Source organism: Lemur catta, chromosome 9 (assembly GCF_020740605.2).
Source record: "Lemur catta isolate mLemCat1 chromosome 9, mLemCat1.pri, whole genome shotgun sequence".
Lineage (NCBI taxonomy): Eukaryota > Metazoa > Chordata > Mammalia > Primates > Lemuridae > Lemur > Lemur catta.
The window spans coordinates 95,426,591-95,443,729 of record NC_059136.1 but is presented as its reverse complement, the minus strand read 5'-3'; the positions used below and the strand labels follow the sequence as shown (position 1 = coordinate 95,443,729).

At 40.4% G+C, this 17,139-nt stretch overlaps 1 protein-coding gene across 2 annotated transcripts in view; it reads left to right on the top strand.

Annotated features, from left to right (window-relative positions):
* Window positions 1–17,139, top strand: part of RP1 (RP1 axonemal microtubule associated) — a 310,551-nt gene that overhangs the window by 25,604 nt on the left and 267,808 nt on the right. Inside the window, exons 1-3 of one of the 2 annotated variants that reach the window (XM_045560986.1) lie at window positions 9,738–9,805; window positions 14,292–14,933; window positions 16,006–16,177. In XM_045560986.1, coding sequence (XP_045416942.1) covers window positions 14,304–14,933; window positions 16,006–16,177 — 802 coding nt within the window. In that variant the 5' untranslated portion in view covers window positions 9,738–9,805; window positions 14,292–14,303. Of the gene's footprint in view, window positions 1–9,737; window positions 9,806–14,291; window positions 14,934–16,005; window positions 16,178–17,139 lie in introns of those variants that run through there. The other variant, XM_045560987.1, reaches the window with a different exon arrangement.

Here is a 17,139-nt window from a genome sequence, read left to right as displayed (position 1 = left end):
CAAATTGTTTTCTCCCCTTTCACTTGTAGGTAATGTGTCTTCTCTCTGGCTGCTTCCAAATTTTTTCTTTGCCTTTAGTTTTCTGAAGTTTGATTATGATGTGTCTTAGTGTGAATTTCTTTGGATTTATTGCCTTTGGGGTTTGACTGGCTTCTTAAATTTATAGTTTATGGATTTTTCTTTTTTGCAAAATTTGGGAAGTTTTCAGCTATTATTTCTGGGAATATTTTTTCATGCACAACTGATTCCTCCTTTCCTTCTAGCTTCTGTTATAGTTCCACAGGTCCCTGAAGTTATGTTCGGTTTTTTAAAAATCTATATCATTTTCTCTCTGTTGTTCAGATTGGGTAATCTCTATTGTTCTATCTTCAAGTTCAGTAATTATTTCCTGTCTTCTCCATTATGCTGTTGAACCTATCTGATGATTTTTAAAGATTTTGGTTATTATATTTTTCATTTCTAAGATTTCCATTTGGTTTTTCTTTATATCTTCTGTTTATGAGGTTTTCTATTTTTTCATTTGTTTCAAATTGTTTTTTTTTTTTCTTTTTCTTTTTTTGAGACATTGTCTTGCTCTGTTGCCTGGGCTAGAGTGCCGTGGCATCAGCCTAGCTCACCACAACCTCAAACTCCTAGGCTTAAGCAATCCTTCTGCCTCAGCCTCCTGAGTAGCTGGGACTGCAGGCATGTGCCACCATGCCCAGCTAATTTTTTCTATATATATTTTTGGCTGTCCAGATAATTTCTTTCTATTTTTAGTAGAGATGGGGTCTCGCTCTTGCTCAGGCTGGTCTCAAACTCCTGACCTCGAGCCATCCTCCTGCCTCGGCCTCCCAGAGTGCTAGGATTACAGGCATGAGCCACCACACCCAGCCCCTGTAATTGCTTGTTGAAGTAGTTTTATGATGGCTGCTTTAAAATCCTTGTCAGATAATTCCAACCTCTGTGCCATGTGTTTTTGGCATTTATTGAGTGTCTTTTGTCATTCAAGTTGAGATTTTCCTGATGAGTGATTTTTTTTATTGTATCCTAGACATTTGGGATACTGTTATTGAGACTGTAGGTCCTATATAAATAATGCGTTTTAGCAGACCTCCTCCGACACTGCTGGCAGGGGAAAGGGAGCCTGCTACTTTGCTGCCAGGTGTGGATGGAAGCCCAGGCTACCCACACTGCCTCATCTGACACCCCGAAGAAGGCTATACCTCATTACTGTTGGGTAGAGGTGGCATTTCAGGCTTCCTATGAGGTCTCACTTACCCTGGGAGGGTGGCCTCATTACTGCTGAATGGTGGTGAAAGTTCTGGCTTCCTTTTGGGTTTCCTCTGACACCAATGGGGAGGAGGAAATGGTTACTACCAGGTGGGGATAAAGTCCTAGTTCCCCACTTTGTCTTCACGAATATCAGCCCAGGGTGGAGAAGGGAGAGATGCCACATTATAGCTGGGCAAGGGTAGAAGTGAAGGCTTCCCAAGGCAGATGAAAGTGGGGTGGGGGATGGAGTTTTTTTTCCATGATGTTTAGATGGGGTAAGGCAGTTATTGCATAAGTGTTTTCTGTCTTGCTGGGTTGCTCTTTTCCTGGACCTTTGGTTAGAGAGAGCTGATTTTTGTTGGGACATTTTAAATCACCTTCTGTTGGTGTTTCTGGGTCATTGACTTCCTGGGTACCTAGTCTGGGATACATGGGGCAAAAAGAAAATCCAGAGAATGCACTGCTGTGTCATTCCTTGGATCCTATGATCCATAGCCCTTCTGCTTCCCTGCCTGTATCTTTTGGTGTATTTGTTTCATACATAATCTCCAGGGTTTTTAATAGTACTACTGATCAGAATAGGGAGAAATCACCTCCATCTTGGCCTCTAGACCATTAAATTCTTTGCAACTAATCTGACCATTTCATTTTGCCATTCTGCCTTATAATGTAGTAGTATTGATTTTCATGGCCTACAAATAACCTGTATAATGACATACAAAGGGCAAGTAATGGAGTTTATCCAGGATACTCCTTTACTATAAAAAAATTTAAGCTTTGAAATCCTAGGAAAGCAAGATAAATAGAAAGAAAACCTAAAGTATTTTCAACACGTGGATGTATTTTTTTTCTTTTAAAAAGAGATAATATTAACCAAAGACTTGTACATGAACATTCACGGAAGTATTATTTGTAAGATTCCCAAACTGGAAACAACATATGTGTCATTCAACTAGAAATCAATAAACAAAATAAAAAAATAATTCATACAATAAAATCTTATTTGAAAATAATGAAAATAATGAAATAATGATATATGCTACAACATGGGTGAACTTCAAAAACATTATGCTAAGTGAAAGAAGCCAGTGGTTGCCTAGGGTTGGTGTAGGAGTGGTGAGAAGGGTGCAGAAAGTTTCTTCCTTGGGTATTCTAAAGTTAGAATCCTCCAAATCTAATAAAATTAGATTATTGTGATCTTGGAAGAATTATGAATATACTAAAAACCACTGAATCATCAACTTTAAATGAGTTAATTTTATGGCATGTAAATTATGTGTCAATATAGCTATTTACAAACTGGGATGATCATGGTGGGATGTTCAATGTAAGGAAGCATGTAGGAGTCTTCTTGGCCCTCTACTTTCAGTCTAGGCAGTTATTTGTGCCTCACTAACCAGAAATTGAATGACGTGGTTGAAAGAATAGCATGAGATGGTTCTGCATATACACTGACCATGAAAAATAAAGTTGGCTTACACAAATTTACTCAACACAGTAACAAAAAGGGGGGGAATCTAATGAAACTTCAGCAATAAACCTTAAATATATTTACTATCAATGACAACAACAGCTGTCAAAAGTACTCAAATCTTCACCAGTTCTCTCTTCCTTTCAAATAACACATTCCATACTACAACCTTCTGGTTAGTAAAGTGTATTTGGGCTGGGTTTGCCTTCCCTCTAGTTCTAAGCACCATGTAGATAGGGCCTGCACTGGTTGTCACATGGGCAGGATCTGGTAGATGGTAGTGATCAGGCTCTTTTGTTTGGTTTTGCAGGACTCTAGGTTGTAAACAGGCATGCTGGGGGCATGGGGAAAGCCTTGTAGTTGGGACTGAGGACACCCAGGTTCAGAAGGGCTGGGTACAGGCAGTAAGCTATGATGGATAGATGTCAGGGGAAATCAGGGTATTTACCAGGAAATGGTGCCACCCTATCCGATCACAGATCAGTACTGTGTAGCAAGAGCTGGAGAAGAGCAGTTGTGTGGCTAGTCTGTTTTGGGTGCTGCTTGGTGTGATTTCACATTGGTGGCTGCTAACCTGCAGCCGTTCTCAGTGCTGCCTGCAAGCCTGCTACACCTCCTTTTCCAGTCCCTCTTCTATTCCACTGGGTGACTATTTCATGGCTTCTCCTCTCCCATCAGATTCACAACACCTTCTCTTCCTCACTTGCACCCTCAGTGGCCCTGCATCCTAGGTTGCTGAGATGGAGAAGCACTCAGAGGGGAAGGTCACCTTCATCTGCCTCTCTGCATTCCTTCCTGCTACTGGGGATGACCTTCTCTGTAATCCTTGCAAAGACTTATACCTCTGTTGTGCATCAGACCCCATCTCCCACTCAAGGACATGGCTCCAGCAATTCTCCCCTTTGTTACCTGCAGCATTATCTTCCCTTCTAACTGGATCGTTCCTATCAGTGCACATACACATACCAAACTGTTTGGTGATATCCGATATTAAACAGGAAAAAAACAAAGAAAACTAGCAAAAAATTTGTCTTTACATGCTGACTCTAATCCCTCTCCTTCCTGTTTTCTTTTGCCCCTACCCCAGTGAGGCTTTTATCTCACTGTCCTACCCAAAACATTTTGTTGATGTTATAGATAAATCCATGTTGCTGATGCTCATGCTTAATTCTCAGTTCTCCTCTTATGGAACTTATGAGTACATTTACCATGGCTCACTGCTACCTCCTTTTTGAAACATTTGTTTCCCTTGGCTTCCAGGACACCACCACTCTGTTGATGCACCTTTTCTTCACCAGCTCCTTGGCTGGTTCCTTTTTATCTCTGTGGAGTGTCCTGGTCTCTGATCTTGGAAAAATTCTCTTCTCTACCCTCACTTCTCAGAAATTCTCATTCAGACTCATCCAAGCTTTAAATACCTTTAGTGTATCAATGAATTACACATTTATATCTTTAGCTTGCAACTCTAATATATGTATATTCAACTGCCTACTTGATATTTCTATTTTTGAGGTCTATTATGATTTTTCAAGATGATGTTTACCATCACCTCCCACTCTCGAAATGCTACTTCTGAGGTATTCTTCAGCTTAATAATTAGCATTCCATTCTTCCAGTTACACTGGACAAAAATCTTACTCTTCCTTAACAATTATTTTGTTTCCATTCCTCACAACCAATCCATATCCAATCCATATCTAAGCCACCTGCAAATGCTGTCAGCTCTACAGTGAAAATGTGCAGAATCTGACCATTCCCGCCACCTCCACAGCAGCCATTACTATCTTGGTCTGAGTCATCCACATCTCTTGCTTGGATCATCACAATACGCTCCTAATTGGTCTATTTGTATTTCTTTTTAACAGCCTAATCTAATCTAGTGTCTTTTCATTTCAACTTGAAGCATTCCCTTTAGGATTTCTTGCAGGGCAGGTCTAGTGGTAACAAATTCCCTGAGCTTTTGTTTATCTGGGAATCTCTTAATTTCTCCCCCATTTTTGAAGGACAGTTTTGCCAGAAGTCTTGGGTGGCAATTGTTTTCTTTCAGCACTTTGAATATATCATCCCATGCCTTCCAAGGTTTCTGATGAGAAATTTTCTAATAATCATACTGAGGATCCCTTGTATCTGACAAATTGCTTCCCTTTTGATGCTGTAATGTGTCTCAGTGTGGGTGTCTTTTAGTTCATCCTTCTTGTACTTCATTGAATTTGTACATGCATGTCTTTCATCAAATTTGGAAAAATTTCAGCCACTGTTTCTTCAAAGGAGTTCTCTTTCCCTTCTCCTTCTGAAAGTCCCATAATGTATATTTTGGTCCAATTGACAGTATCACCCAGTCCTTTACGCTCCCTTCACTTTTCCTCAATCTTTTTCTTTCTGGTCACCAAACTCAGAAATTTCAATTGACCTATTTTCAAGTTCTGCTGGTTCTTTCTTTTGCCTGCTCAAATCTATCTTTGAACTCCTCTAGTGAATTTTTCATGTTATTGTACTTTTCAGCTACAGAATTTCTTTCTGGGTCTTTTTTATATTTTCTGTCTGTATTGATAGTCTCATTTTGTTCATACATTGTTTTCCTGTCTTTGTCTATGTTTTCTTTTAGTTCTTTGAGCATCTTTAAGATAGTTGTTTTATAGTCCTTGTCAAGTAAGTCTGTCATCTGGGCTTCCTTAGGGATATTTCTGTTAATTTATTTGTTCCTTTTAATGGGATACACTTTCCTGTTTTTTTGAAAGTCTTGTGACTTTTTTTTGTGTTAAACTGTACATTTGAATCTTATAATTTGTAGCTCTGGAAATCAAATTCTCCCCCTTCTCCAGGGTTTGTTGTTTTTTTCCTTTTTGATTTATAGGGTATCTCTTTGCCAAGGATAAGCATAAAGTGAAAGCTTAAGGTCTTCAAGTATTTTCTGAGTCTGTATTTTTCCCCTGGGCATATGAGATGACTTTCTAAATTCCCTTATATATACAGTCTTTAAAAGCCTAGCTCCCCAAAGGGGAAAAAGGGTTCACAAAGAAGGAAAAACACCCCAAGTGGTACCCCTTTAAATACCCCGGAAGCCACATCAGCTAGTCAGGGTTGCAACAACGGCTGCCCACTTCCGTATGCATCTCTGTAAACAGAAGCAGCAGTCAGTAATCAGAACACAGAACCCCAATATTTGGAGGACAAGGTCCTTATTTCCCACCTTATCTCCTGTAAGCTGTTCCAGGAAATTTGGGCTGCTGTCCCCACAGAGGCCTGCCATGGGGCTGGGAGATGAGGGATTGGTAGCCACTATAGCACTAATGGCTTAAATCAATAGAAATTAATTAAAATTTACCAGCTAAGCCCTCCTTTGGAAGCTGCAAGTATGCAAAATGACTTCAGAGTTTCAAAAATTGTAGCTTCAGACAGTTTCTGCTAGAACAGTTGTTGTCCAGATGGAGAGATGAATTCCTGGCACTTCCTACTCTGCCATCTTCCCTCTGGTCTACCTGTATTTTTAACTTCAAATTTTAACACAAGAGCCAAAGTAATCCTTTGAGTTGTAAATCAGATCATTACTTCTCAAACGCTTTCTCTTTGGTTTCTCATTCCACTCAAAGTTAAAGCCTAAGTTTTAACCAAGGGCTGCAGGCCCTATATAATTTGGTGCCTTGCCATTTTAGTCACAATGGTCTTATTATTTCTTGAATATCTCCCACAAACTCTTGACTTAGGAACTTTACAGTTACTTTCTCTGCCAGGAACACTCTTCTCTCAAATAGCTCTATGTCATTTCCCCCTGACTACTTTTTGATCTCTTCTCACATGCCCCCTTCTCAGTGAGGTCTTCCCTGACCTGTACTACTACCACTCCTACTATATTTCGTTTTTCCCTATACTAAGATACCACTTAGTAAGATCTAACATACTGCAGAGTTGTTCATTTATAGCTCGTCTCTGCTGGATAATGTGACCCCATGAAGGCAAGGATTTTTCCTGTTGTGTTTGTTGCTATGTGTGCGCCTGATACACAGTGCGAATGCATTAAATGTCTGTTGAGTGAATGAAAAAAATGATTGAATAAGGAAGGTTGCATAAAAAACCCCAAGTCTAAAGTGAGATGCCAATTTCAGAGTCCAGGAGATCCTGTAATATGGGGAATGGTTTCTAAGGTAAAGGCTATCCAGGTTCAACATCCAGTAGCTTATCTTCATCAGAAGGGACTATATGCTGAATTCCATGTGGGTTGGATGGAAAATGACAAAGGGCATGTTCCATACTAACTATACAAACTGATTATGCTTCTTGATATAATCTGATCTCTGCCTTGGGTTCCTTGGACCTTCCTGGAAAAGTAAATTCTAGCCGTTATAATGAGGAAGGGTTCTTCAGGCATATACATCTCTATAATATCTCTATATTAAATACAGGCAGAGGATCATTCCTTTAATAGATGTTTATTGGGTGTCTGCTACGTACAAGGCACTGAGCTGTTTCTGGAAATTCAGAGATGATAAATAACTTACACTTCGGGGGCTGAATGAGTTTATTGACTAAGAAGCCACCAATTATGGTGCAGTATGGAAGGTACTAGAGAGAATATTTATACAACTAGATAAGAGAGCACAGTGAAGGGTACCTACTTCATTCAGCAGGGAATGTTGATATAGTAAGAAGGCAAGAATGGTTTCTGAGATGAACTGAGTATGGAGGGAACGCATGGAAAGGTGGGTAGTGATGGAAGGCTATGGCGAGGCATTCCAAGAAAAGGAAATAATATATATACAAAACTGCAGAGCCACATTTAAGAGATGGCAAGTAATTCAGACTTCAGAGTAAGATACATGAGTTGCAATAAAATTGGAAAAGTAAGCTGAAGTCAGATCTCGATTTGTGTGCCAAGCTAGGGTGTGGGGTCATTTTATGGCAAAACATATTTATGGCAAAACCAGTAATTTCTATTTATCGAAAATTATTATGACATATAGGCACTTGCCAAACACATAATATATATTATTTTATTTAACCCTCACAACAAGCCTATAAGGTAGATATTTTTCCTCATTTAATGGCCAGGGAAGTAGAAACAGAGGAATTAAGTAAATGGCCTGAGATAACACAGCTAAGTGGGAGAGGCAGGATTTGAACTGAGGTCTCACCAAATTCAAAGAATGTATGCTTAACCACTGTCCACTGGCTCCCTGTCATCTGGCCACTCTGTTAGCAGTGACCAGAACAGAATTTAACAGAGTTCAGACATGATGAACAGGTAGTCTCAGAGGTTAGGGCTATTGAAGGCATGAGCAGGGAAGAAGCCTAATATGAACCTTGTCATAGAGACCTCTAGCATTTCTTAGACTCATTAATCAAAGTGTGGGCCAGGGTTTGCAGCATTGGCAGCATCAGCTTATTGTAAATGCAGACTCTCATACCTCACCCCAGACCTACTGAGTCAGACTGCAGTTTAACAAGAACCCCAGGAAATTCATGTACACCTCCAAGCTTGAAAAGCAGTGGTTTAGATACACAATGGCATCTGCCAGAGACAAGTAATGCCAGGGAGACAGTATGGCGGCACGACTGGGCAACAGGTGCACCTGCTCCCTGTTCCTAGCTGGGGTTGTGGGAGTGGAGTGTATATTATGGGAGATGCTTAGAAAAGGAGAGTTCCTTTTCTGTTGTCTTACATGAAAAAATTTTACTTTTCCTAAAAGTGCCCCAAAAGAATCACTTTAGTTAAAATTCCTTCAGTGTCAAAATAGAACCAATCAATGTGAATTGTTTATCAGACATGGATTATAGAACTCAAGATAAAATCAAGAGAAATGTCTCATCAATCCTTCGCTATTTAAAGGAAGATCATATTTAACCCCAAACCTTTTAAATTTGTACTTCAATCTGGAGCTGCTAATGATGCCATGCATGCCTACTGCTACCCTGTGAACACAAATTTCCTTATTGATTCAATAGCCATCCGTGTCTTTGTGTAGATAGTGATAATTATAAACAGCATGTATCAAAGTTAAACACTATTGTTTCAATCATCTATACCTCTCTCTCTTTCTCTCTCTCCCTCCTGCCCTTCCTCTCTCTTCATTTCTTTCTCTTTTACTTTTTAATAGGTGGTTTGTGACAAAGTCTGTATTTATGAGGCAAAGTATACAGTTTCATGGTCTTTTTCCTTTTGTGATCTGTTTGGAGACAATATTCTGGAGCACATGCTTGAACCTGGTCCTTCTTGCCCAGAGGAACCCTTAACTTGTTGTTTTTGTTGTTAAGAGCTGAGGTAGGAAGCCTGGTAGGAAACCCAATTAGATGACGTATCTTCAAATCAGATTAGAACACAGATAGTCCCTGGAAGGATCAGGTGCCATCTCGGGACTTTGTGTGTGACAAAGTCCTGAAACATGTTCAGATCCCAGCACAAGTAAGCAAAGCAGCAGGAGAGTGCTGGGTATGGAGAAGCATAAAATTACTTTACTTCATCATGTGGTACTCCTCTTATTTGTCCTGTGTTATTCTGAGTAGCCAAATTGTTTACATGCACAGCCATTTTCATTAGAATTACACTGATGAGGTAGGTAATAGGCAGGAGATCCTAAATAAAACAAAAGGCTTAGGTTCTTTTCTTTTTCTCATGACTACCAGGAACCAATACTTACTTAGAATTACTTATCAGAAGGTAAAATGTCAAACAATTTCATTTTTAGCAGCAGGATAACACTTGTTTCCCTTTAACATAAATAAATGAGGATTTAAGGTTGTCTGGGAGAAAAACACTTGTGAATTTGTTAAGTATTTTTTCCTAGAGAATGACACTTAGGCAAGCAAGATAATGCAAGGGAAACTCTCATGAGGACGATTTCAGAACTGCAGAGCATGCTAGGAACTGGTTTGTTTTTGGCTGCGGTCCCCTTAACATGAGTTCTGTCTGGTGATTAGCATCACCTTGGATTAAACTAATTGGCTGTACTCAATCCCTGGGTAGACACACTGAGAATAAATCCAAGACATTTGTTTCTTTGCACAAAGTGAGGTAACATAGCCAGTGACATTTATTTGAACTATTCAAACAACTTAAACATCCTTTTCTTTCCTTTTCAAGTTTTGGTAAGTACAGAGCTTTTTGAGATCTTTCTTTTGAAAATAATCTGTTTTGCTAGTTGTATTTTGTTCTCCATTTTATAGCTATGTCACGTAAATGTGTTGTATCTTTAACTATTAGAAAAAGAATAAATGTTGCTAATAATTATTGCCTTTTACCCAAATATGCTAGCAACCTTCATGATATGCTGATACTGAAGCAAGAGGGAACTTCAGTATCAGGAAATCAAGCAATTCCAGTTTATTCAAATGATTAAAGTTTATTTTGTTTCTGACTATAAAAGCACTATATACTTATATATATATACTTATTATAGAAATCTGTGCAATACATCAAAGAAGGAAGCAGCTTATAATTCAACAATGCTGTGACTACCACAGTGATTAATTAGTGTCTTTCCTTTCTGAATCCCCTTTCCCCAGATTCTACCCCATAGAGTTATAGAAATCTGAAATGCACTAATTCTTGTAACATTGAGTCTTTGAATTGCCATAAGAATGAACATTCTATATTTATCAATTTTCCATTTTTTCTATTTCATTATTTATGAATTGCCTGAATTCCTACTATGTGGCAGAAAATTAAATTTAAAATATAATTAGTGAAATGACACATGTATCTTGTAAATCTGTCACGTTTTGTCAAGTAAGTGGGGGAGTGAAGGCACAATCCTCTTGGTAGAGGCAACTGTTTAGCTCTACGCAGCACAGCCTTAAATGCACTGTTGATTGAGTTGAGTGATGGCACAGATGAGCCTAACCATGGTTGAGCCTAAGAAACAAAAGGGTGTTAAAAACATCTGCTTAATCTTAAAAAGCAATGAAAGTATTTATGACAGCTCCATGGTCTAACTTTAGGCAATGAAGAGGCTCTGCCGAGAAGAGGGGAAGATATTGGTGGCAAGCTGTCAAGTCATCAAAAGCAGACTTTAATGTAAGTTGGGCAGAGGCAAAGCAACTTTGTAAGCCAGCTTCCTTGCTGCCCCTAGGGAAGTCAGTGGTGAAGAAAGTGGAAGACCTTAAGGTTCTTCGGTTTCCTCTGGTTACCTCTGTCCACCTCCACTTCTCCTTCCGGCTAAACTTCTGGGAGAAGAACTAAACCATTTTAGGCTGCTTAGTTTGTTTATTCCCTAGGTAGCCCCTAAGTATATTATTGCCTTATCACAACTTTAGAGGGCATAGAATAAACCTTATTATTAAAAATGTATGTAAAAAATTGTATAATTTCTATCCAAATCCTAATTAGTTTTTAAAACTGATTAAGAAAGCAGCACAATTAACACAGGATGACTTAAAGTTATGGAGGGCTGTTAGCTCTGTTTCACAAAAGGGGACACTATACTGTCAAGACTTAATGATCACGTTGCTAGTCTCGCTCATGTGCACTGGCAACATGCACACTATCTCTGCTTTCTTCCTGGAGGGCATCTCCACTGCTCTTTGCCTCTGGCATCTTAGCTATACAGGCTTTCCTCTGAAATCACTGTCAATTCCTATCCCCACCTCCAATCCTTCAGGCTGCATTAGCCATCTGTCCTTGATATTCTCTTGGTACCCTACTCTTCTTCAATCGTTATTGAATTACTCTGTGAATTTCCCACAGACTCGGTAGGAAATGCACATGATTAGGACAGGGCAAAGGCTGATCCACCTCCTTCAGAAAAAATCTGGTTTGTACCCTCTTCCCTAATGACACTGTGCACTGAATGAACATGAATCTTCACCATGTTCTGTGTTTTACACATAACACCCACCTTACCATGGGCTCTTAAGCCTCACCCCGCAGAATCTCAACACTTTCCCTAAAACTTCCCCCAGTGACTTCTAGGAGTTCCCAGAGATTCTCTTATATGCAATAAGGATCATGTGAACTCGTATTTTTGTTTTGTTTTTGTTACAAGTTCCTTGTCAACAGGTTGCTACCTGGCAACCACCTGTTATAGGTACCTGCTTTGAAAATGGTTTACCACTGTTGGACATCTGGCATCTTCTGCAGACATGGTACCTTCAGCTTCTGCTCTCTTCATGCATCAGGCTTAAAACCAGTGCTCAGGGCTGGACAGCAGTGGGTTAGGAAAATGAGGGCCGCTTCTTTCCTCCTGTTGTCTTTACCTTCCATGTTCTCCCTCCTGGCCCCAGGATAAAATCTGTTTTATTTTAGCCAAAAATGAACAAACAAAACCATCCACAAATATCTTAGCATATCAGCTCACACAAATGTGTTCCCAAAGTGTTACCAGGTTAACAGTTCTCCAAGTAGTGAGATCCAGGCAGAAAACTAGTGATTTTAAAAGCCTCATGATGTAATTATCATGATAAATAAATATTATTTTCTAAAGTTAGGTGAAAAATGTGTCTCAAATATTATTCATGTAAAATAATTTCAAAAAAAAACATGTAAATAAACCAACCTAAAAAGTAATTGGAGGCAAAGAGTTCTGAAGTCTTATTCAAATACTGAAGGGACTCATCCGTCTTATTGTTGATGAGGGCATGGAGATTAAGCAGCCTGCCCAAGGTCAGACCACAGATTATCAGATGAGGACAAGAAGAGGTTGCAGTTTTGCTGACACCATTGCAAAGCCGGATTCCCCAGCTCCTGATGCACACGCCTGCTACAGTTCCCTTTTTGTCTTAAGCATTATAATTACTTTAAACCTCTGTGGAAGAGAGAAGGGGAGATATCTAATTTCTAGGCTGATCTTCAAATGCTTTCTCCTAAGTTACATATAAACAAGATTTGCAAATTATATTGGAGATATATGAAGACACTTAGAAAACAGCTTGCAAACCTTTATGTAGGTGATTTGGGCAAGACTCATAGCTGATCTATAAACATGTGTTTTTCCATCTCTATAATACCAATTACATCTATTTTGTTTGTTCCATTTGTCTTCAAGGCTTGAGGGCTTTCTTACTCTGTCAAAAGACACTTAAATCAATTAAATTTGATTTAAAATAACAGAAAATAGCCACAAATGCCACAAATGCAAAACAAGCCCAGAACCAGATAAATCCTTCCACAAGCTGCTCATTTGTCAATCAGACTACGGTTTCACTGAGAAGTGAAAAGGAAAACCTCAGTGGTTTGCTGAAAATGGCTCTTCTTGAATTCCCTCTTGAAGTTTTTATTTTAGAACTACTAGTGGAAGCAGTAAACAGATTGCACCATTGTTAGCAGCCCATAGCAATGCTATCTTTCATTCAAAGAACATTTGTTTAGTGAAGTGTTTCCCAAAGTAGGGTAAGTGGTATGTCAGATGATTTGCCTGCATTTTCTCCCATCTGCAGTGGAAACGTCTGACGCTTTCTTAATATGGCCCTTATTTAAGTATCTATGCGATACATTCCTCCTAGAACTTAATGCCAGGTACATTTTCCTCAAGATGAACTCATTTGGTTCTATCCAACAGACAATTTGAACTTTAAAAACTTTTCCTATCCCCCGTCTTTTCCTTTACTGCCAGGACCTGAAGGACTAAATTGATGAACAGAAAACCCTCTTACTTTTCTCATTGGATGGTTTCTGATTTGTGTCTTTTTTGTTATTTTTTTAAATTGTGCAATAATACTTGTTAATTTTAAAGATTCACAACATTTAGCAATGTATTAAAAACACAAATATTATCTATAGCTCTGCCATCCAGAGATAACCACCATCAACACCAGGCTGTTTATATTTCTGGACTTTTTCCATCCCCATGATACAGTCATGTGCCACATAATGACGTTTTGGTCCACAACATAATACATTTATGATGGTGGTCCCAGAAGATTATAATATTGTATTTTTACTGTACTTTTTCTATGTTTAGATATGTTTAGATACATAAATACTTACCATTGTGTTATAATTGCCTATAGTATTCAGTAGAGGAATATACTGTACAGGAATATGCTGTAGTCTAGGAGCAACAAGCTATATCATATGGCTTAGGTAGGTAGTAGACTATACCACCTAGGTTTGTGTAAGGTCAAACTGAGATGTGTGATGCTCACACAAGGATGAAATCTTCTAATGACATATTTCTCAGAATGTATCCCCATTGTTAAGCCATACATGACTATATCCATATAAAGCAGTGGCATAGCATATGTTTTACAAGCTGCTTTTTCACTTAGCAGTATGTCACAATCATATTTCTATGCCAAAAATACAGATTTATAAAGCTGTGTTTAATGGTTGCATAGTTTTCCATTGCATGGGTGTATATGTCATAATTTATTTACCTATGTATCATAACATGTGTAGGTTGTTTTTAATTTTTAAATTATAAATATCCTTATTTAACTGTTTCATTTATGTCTTTTTATCGTAAGTCCCTTAAAATTATCTTTCAAAATCAACGGGTACAACGAATATACATCAATGAAGGAATAAACTCCTAGAAATATCTGAATGTGTACAACTATATTTAGCATGCATTTGCATTACCATGTACCCTCTGTGGTGCTGTTATTCAGGAGATGAACAATTTTCTTTCCTCTCTAGGTCACAGCCAAAATGAGTGAAACCCCTTCTACTAGTTTTTCTACGATTCATCCTACTTCTTCCGAAGGTCAAGTTCCCTCCTCTCGCCATTTGAGCTTAACTCACCCCGTTGTGGCCAAACGGATCAGCTTCTACAAGAGCGGAGACCCCCAATTCGGCGGGGTTAGGGTGGTGGTCAACCCTCGTTCCTTTAAGACCTTTGATGCTTTGCTGGATAACTTGTCCAGAAAGGTACCCCTACCTTTCGGAGTGAGGAACATCAGCACCCCTCGGGGAAGACACAGCATCACGCGCCTGGAGGACCTGGAGGACGGCGAGTCTTACCTGTGCTCCCACGGAAGGAAGGTGCAGCCCGTCGACCTGGACAAGGCCCGTCAGCGCCCGCGGCCCTGGCGTAGCAGCCGGGCCGTCAGTGCGCACGCGCACGCGCACGCGCACGCGCCCCGCCCCCCTGCCGCCGCCGCTCCCGGGGTGCCCCGCGGCCCGCGGAGGCTCGTGGTCTTCAGGAATGGCGACCCTAAGACGAGGCGCGCGGTTCTTCTGAGAAAGAGGGTCACCCAGAGCTTCGAGGCCTTTCTGCAGCACCTGACGGTGGTCATGCAGTCCCCGGTGGCCAAGCTGTACACCACAGACGGAAGGAGGGTGAGCGGTCCGGAGTCTCCTCACGCCTGAGCTCCTTTTGGGCACCCTGTGGGTTTGTGCGCGGTGTGAATGGTGGCCCTGGGGAAGCCTCGTTCCTGTGTGCGTGTGTGTGTGTGTGTGTGTGTGTATTTCCCGGGGAAGTCCTGGTGTGTGTGTGTGTGTGTGTGTGTGTGTATTTCCCGGGGAAGTCCTGGTGTGTGTGTGTGTATTTCCCGGGGAAGTCCTGGTGTGTGTGTGTGTGTGTGTGTGTGTGTGTATTTACCGGGGAAGTCCTGGGGTGTGTGTGTTTGTGTGTATTTACCGGGGAAGTCCTGGTGTGTGTGTGTGTGTGTGTGTGTATTTCCCGGGGAAGTCCTGGTGTGTGTGTGTGTGTGTGTGTGTGTGTGTGTGTGTATTTCCCGGGGAAGTCCTGGTGTGTGTGTGTGCGTAAGTGTGTGTGTGTGTGTGTGTATTTCCCGGGGGAAGTCCTGGTGTGTGTGTGTGTGCGTGTGCATATGTGTGTGTGTGTATTTCCCGGGGAAGTCCTGGTGTGTGTGTGTGTGTGTGTGTGTGCGCGCGTGCGTGTGTGTGTGTGTGTGTGTGTGTGCGCGCGCGTGTGTGTATTTCCCTGGGAAGTCCTGGTGTGTGGGTGTGTGTGTGTGCCTGTGTGTTCTGTGAGCCCGCGAACGGTATCTGTTTCCTGGTCAGAATTGGACGGGGATCTCTTCCTTCTCCCACACTCCCTCCCCCATTCTGTTTCCTGAGCATCGAGTATATAAGGTTTTGGCACCGAATCAATACCAAGAACATTTTTTGAAAAGGAGTGGCCAATAGTAGTATTTTCCTAGATAGAGAAAGCATTTTCCTGGGATCTCTGCTAGAGAAGTATGAAGCTGAGGTTCCCCTCACCGCCCCCCGACCACATTAGGTATTTCCACTTACTTTGTATGCATCGTTGATGCCTAAGAAAATGCTTGGTGATTATCTCTTTAAAGCCTGGGAGGTTGTGGAATTGATTCAAAGTTATAAAATTATTCTGTGGAAAAAACAAAACTGGCCCAAGTAAGGATCATGACTCTTTGGTTTCTTTTAGGTTTCCAGTCTCCAGGCGGGAATCCTGAGCTCTGGAGCTGTGGTAGCAGCAGGAAGGGAGCCATTTAAACCGGGAAATTATGACATCCAAAAGTACTTGCTTCCTGCTAGATTACCCGGGATCTCTCATCGTGTGCACCGCAAGGGAAATGCGAGGTCAGAAAGCAGAAAGAGTAAGTCACTTGCAAATATATAGCCCATATTTTTAGCCTTGAGATTTTTTTTTTTTTTGCCTCAACAACAAAGACCAATTTCCTTCATCACAGAAGAGAAAATACGAGAGGATTAAAAGCATTCTCAACTGATACTGGTTGTGTTTATAGTTGAAAGGAGTCATACAGATTATCTGATAATTTTTAAGACTTTTCCAGATCAATCAATGATATATCTGTTTAAATTGATGAGGCCTGCTTTTTTCCGTAAAATACATAGTTAAATAAAAATCTCAGCATTTCTTGCTTGGGAGAGGAATTCTGTAGAATCTGTGTAAGCGACACCCATGGTAGTTACAAAGTTATCTCTAAATAATACCACTCAGCATTCATAGCTGAGCTCAACAGGTTAGCAGAGTGACTGTGTTTTTTCAAACTTATGCTATATACTCTACCTTCTGAAGTTATTCCTGTAAAACTCACAGGTCCCTAGATCCACTTTTTATTTATTAAGAAAAGTTTTCTGCAGCCAATTCATGCTGTTTAACCAATAATTTAGGTTGATAATTGCTTAGGTTCTGCTGCAGTGATGTGGCATTATCCTTTGGATAGGGGAGGAAGAGCACCTCTTAAGGCCCAAGGCTATAAATTCCCTATGCAGGCATGGCTGATGTCATTATTGATTGTGTACAGTATTTCCAGAGAAACTTTGGCATCATCATAGCTCACTGTGACCTCAAACTCCTGGGCTCAAGCAATCCTCCTGCGTCAGCCTCCTGAGTAGCTGGCACTACAGGCGCATACCACCATGCCTGGCTAATTTTGTGTCTTTTTTGGTAGAGGTGGATCTTGCTTTTGCTCAGGCTGGTATCAAATTCCTGACCTCAGGGGGTCCTCTCTCACCTCAGCCTCCCAGATTGCTAGGATTATAGGCATGAGCCACTGTGCCAGGCATATACTTGAGTTTTAACTTTTTTACTCTT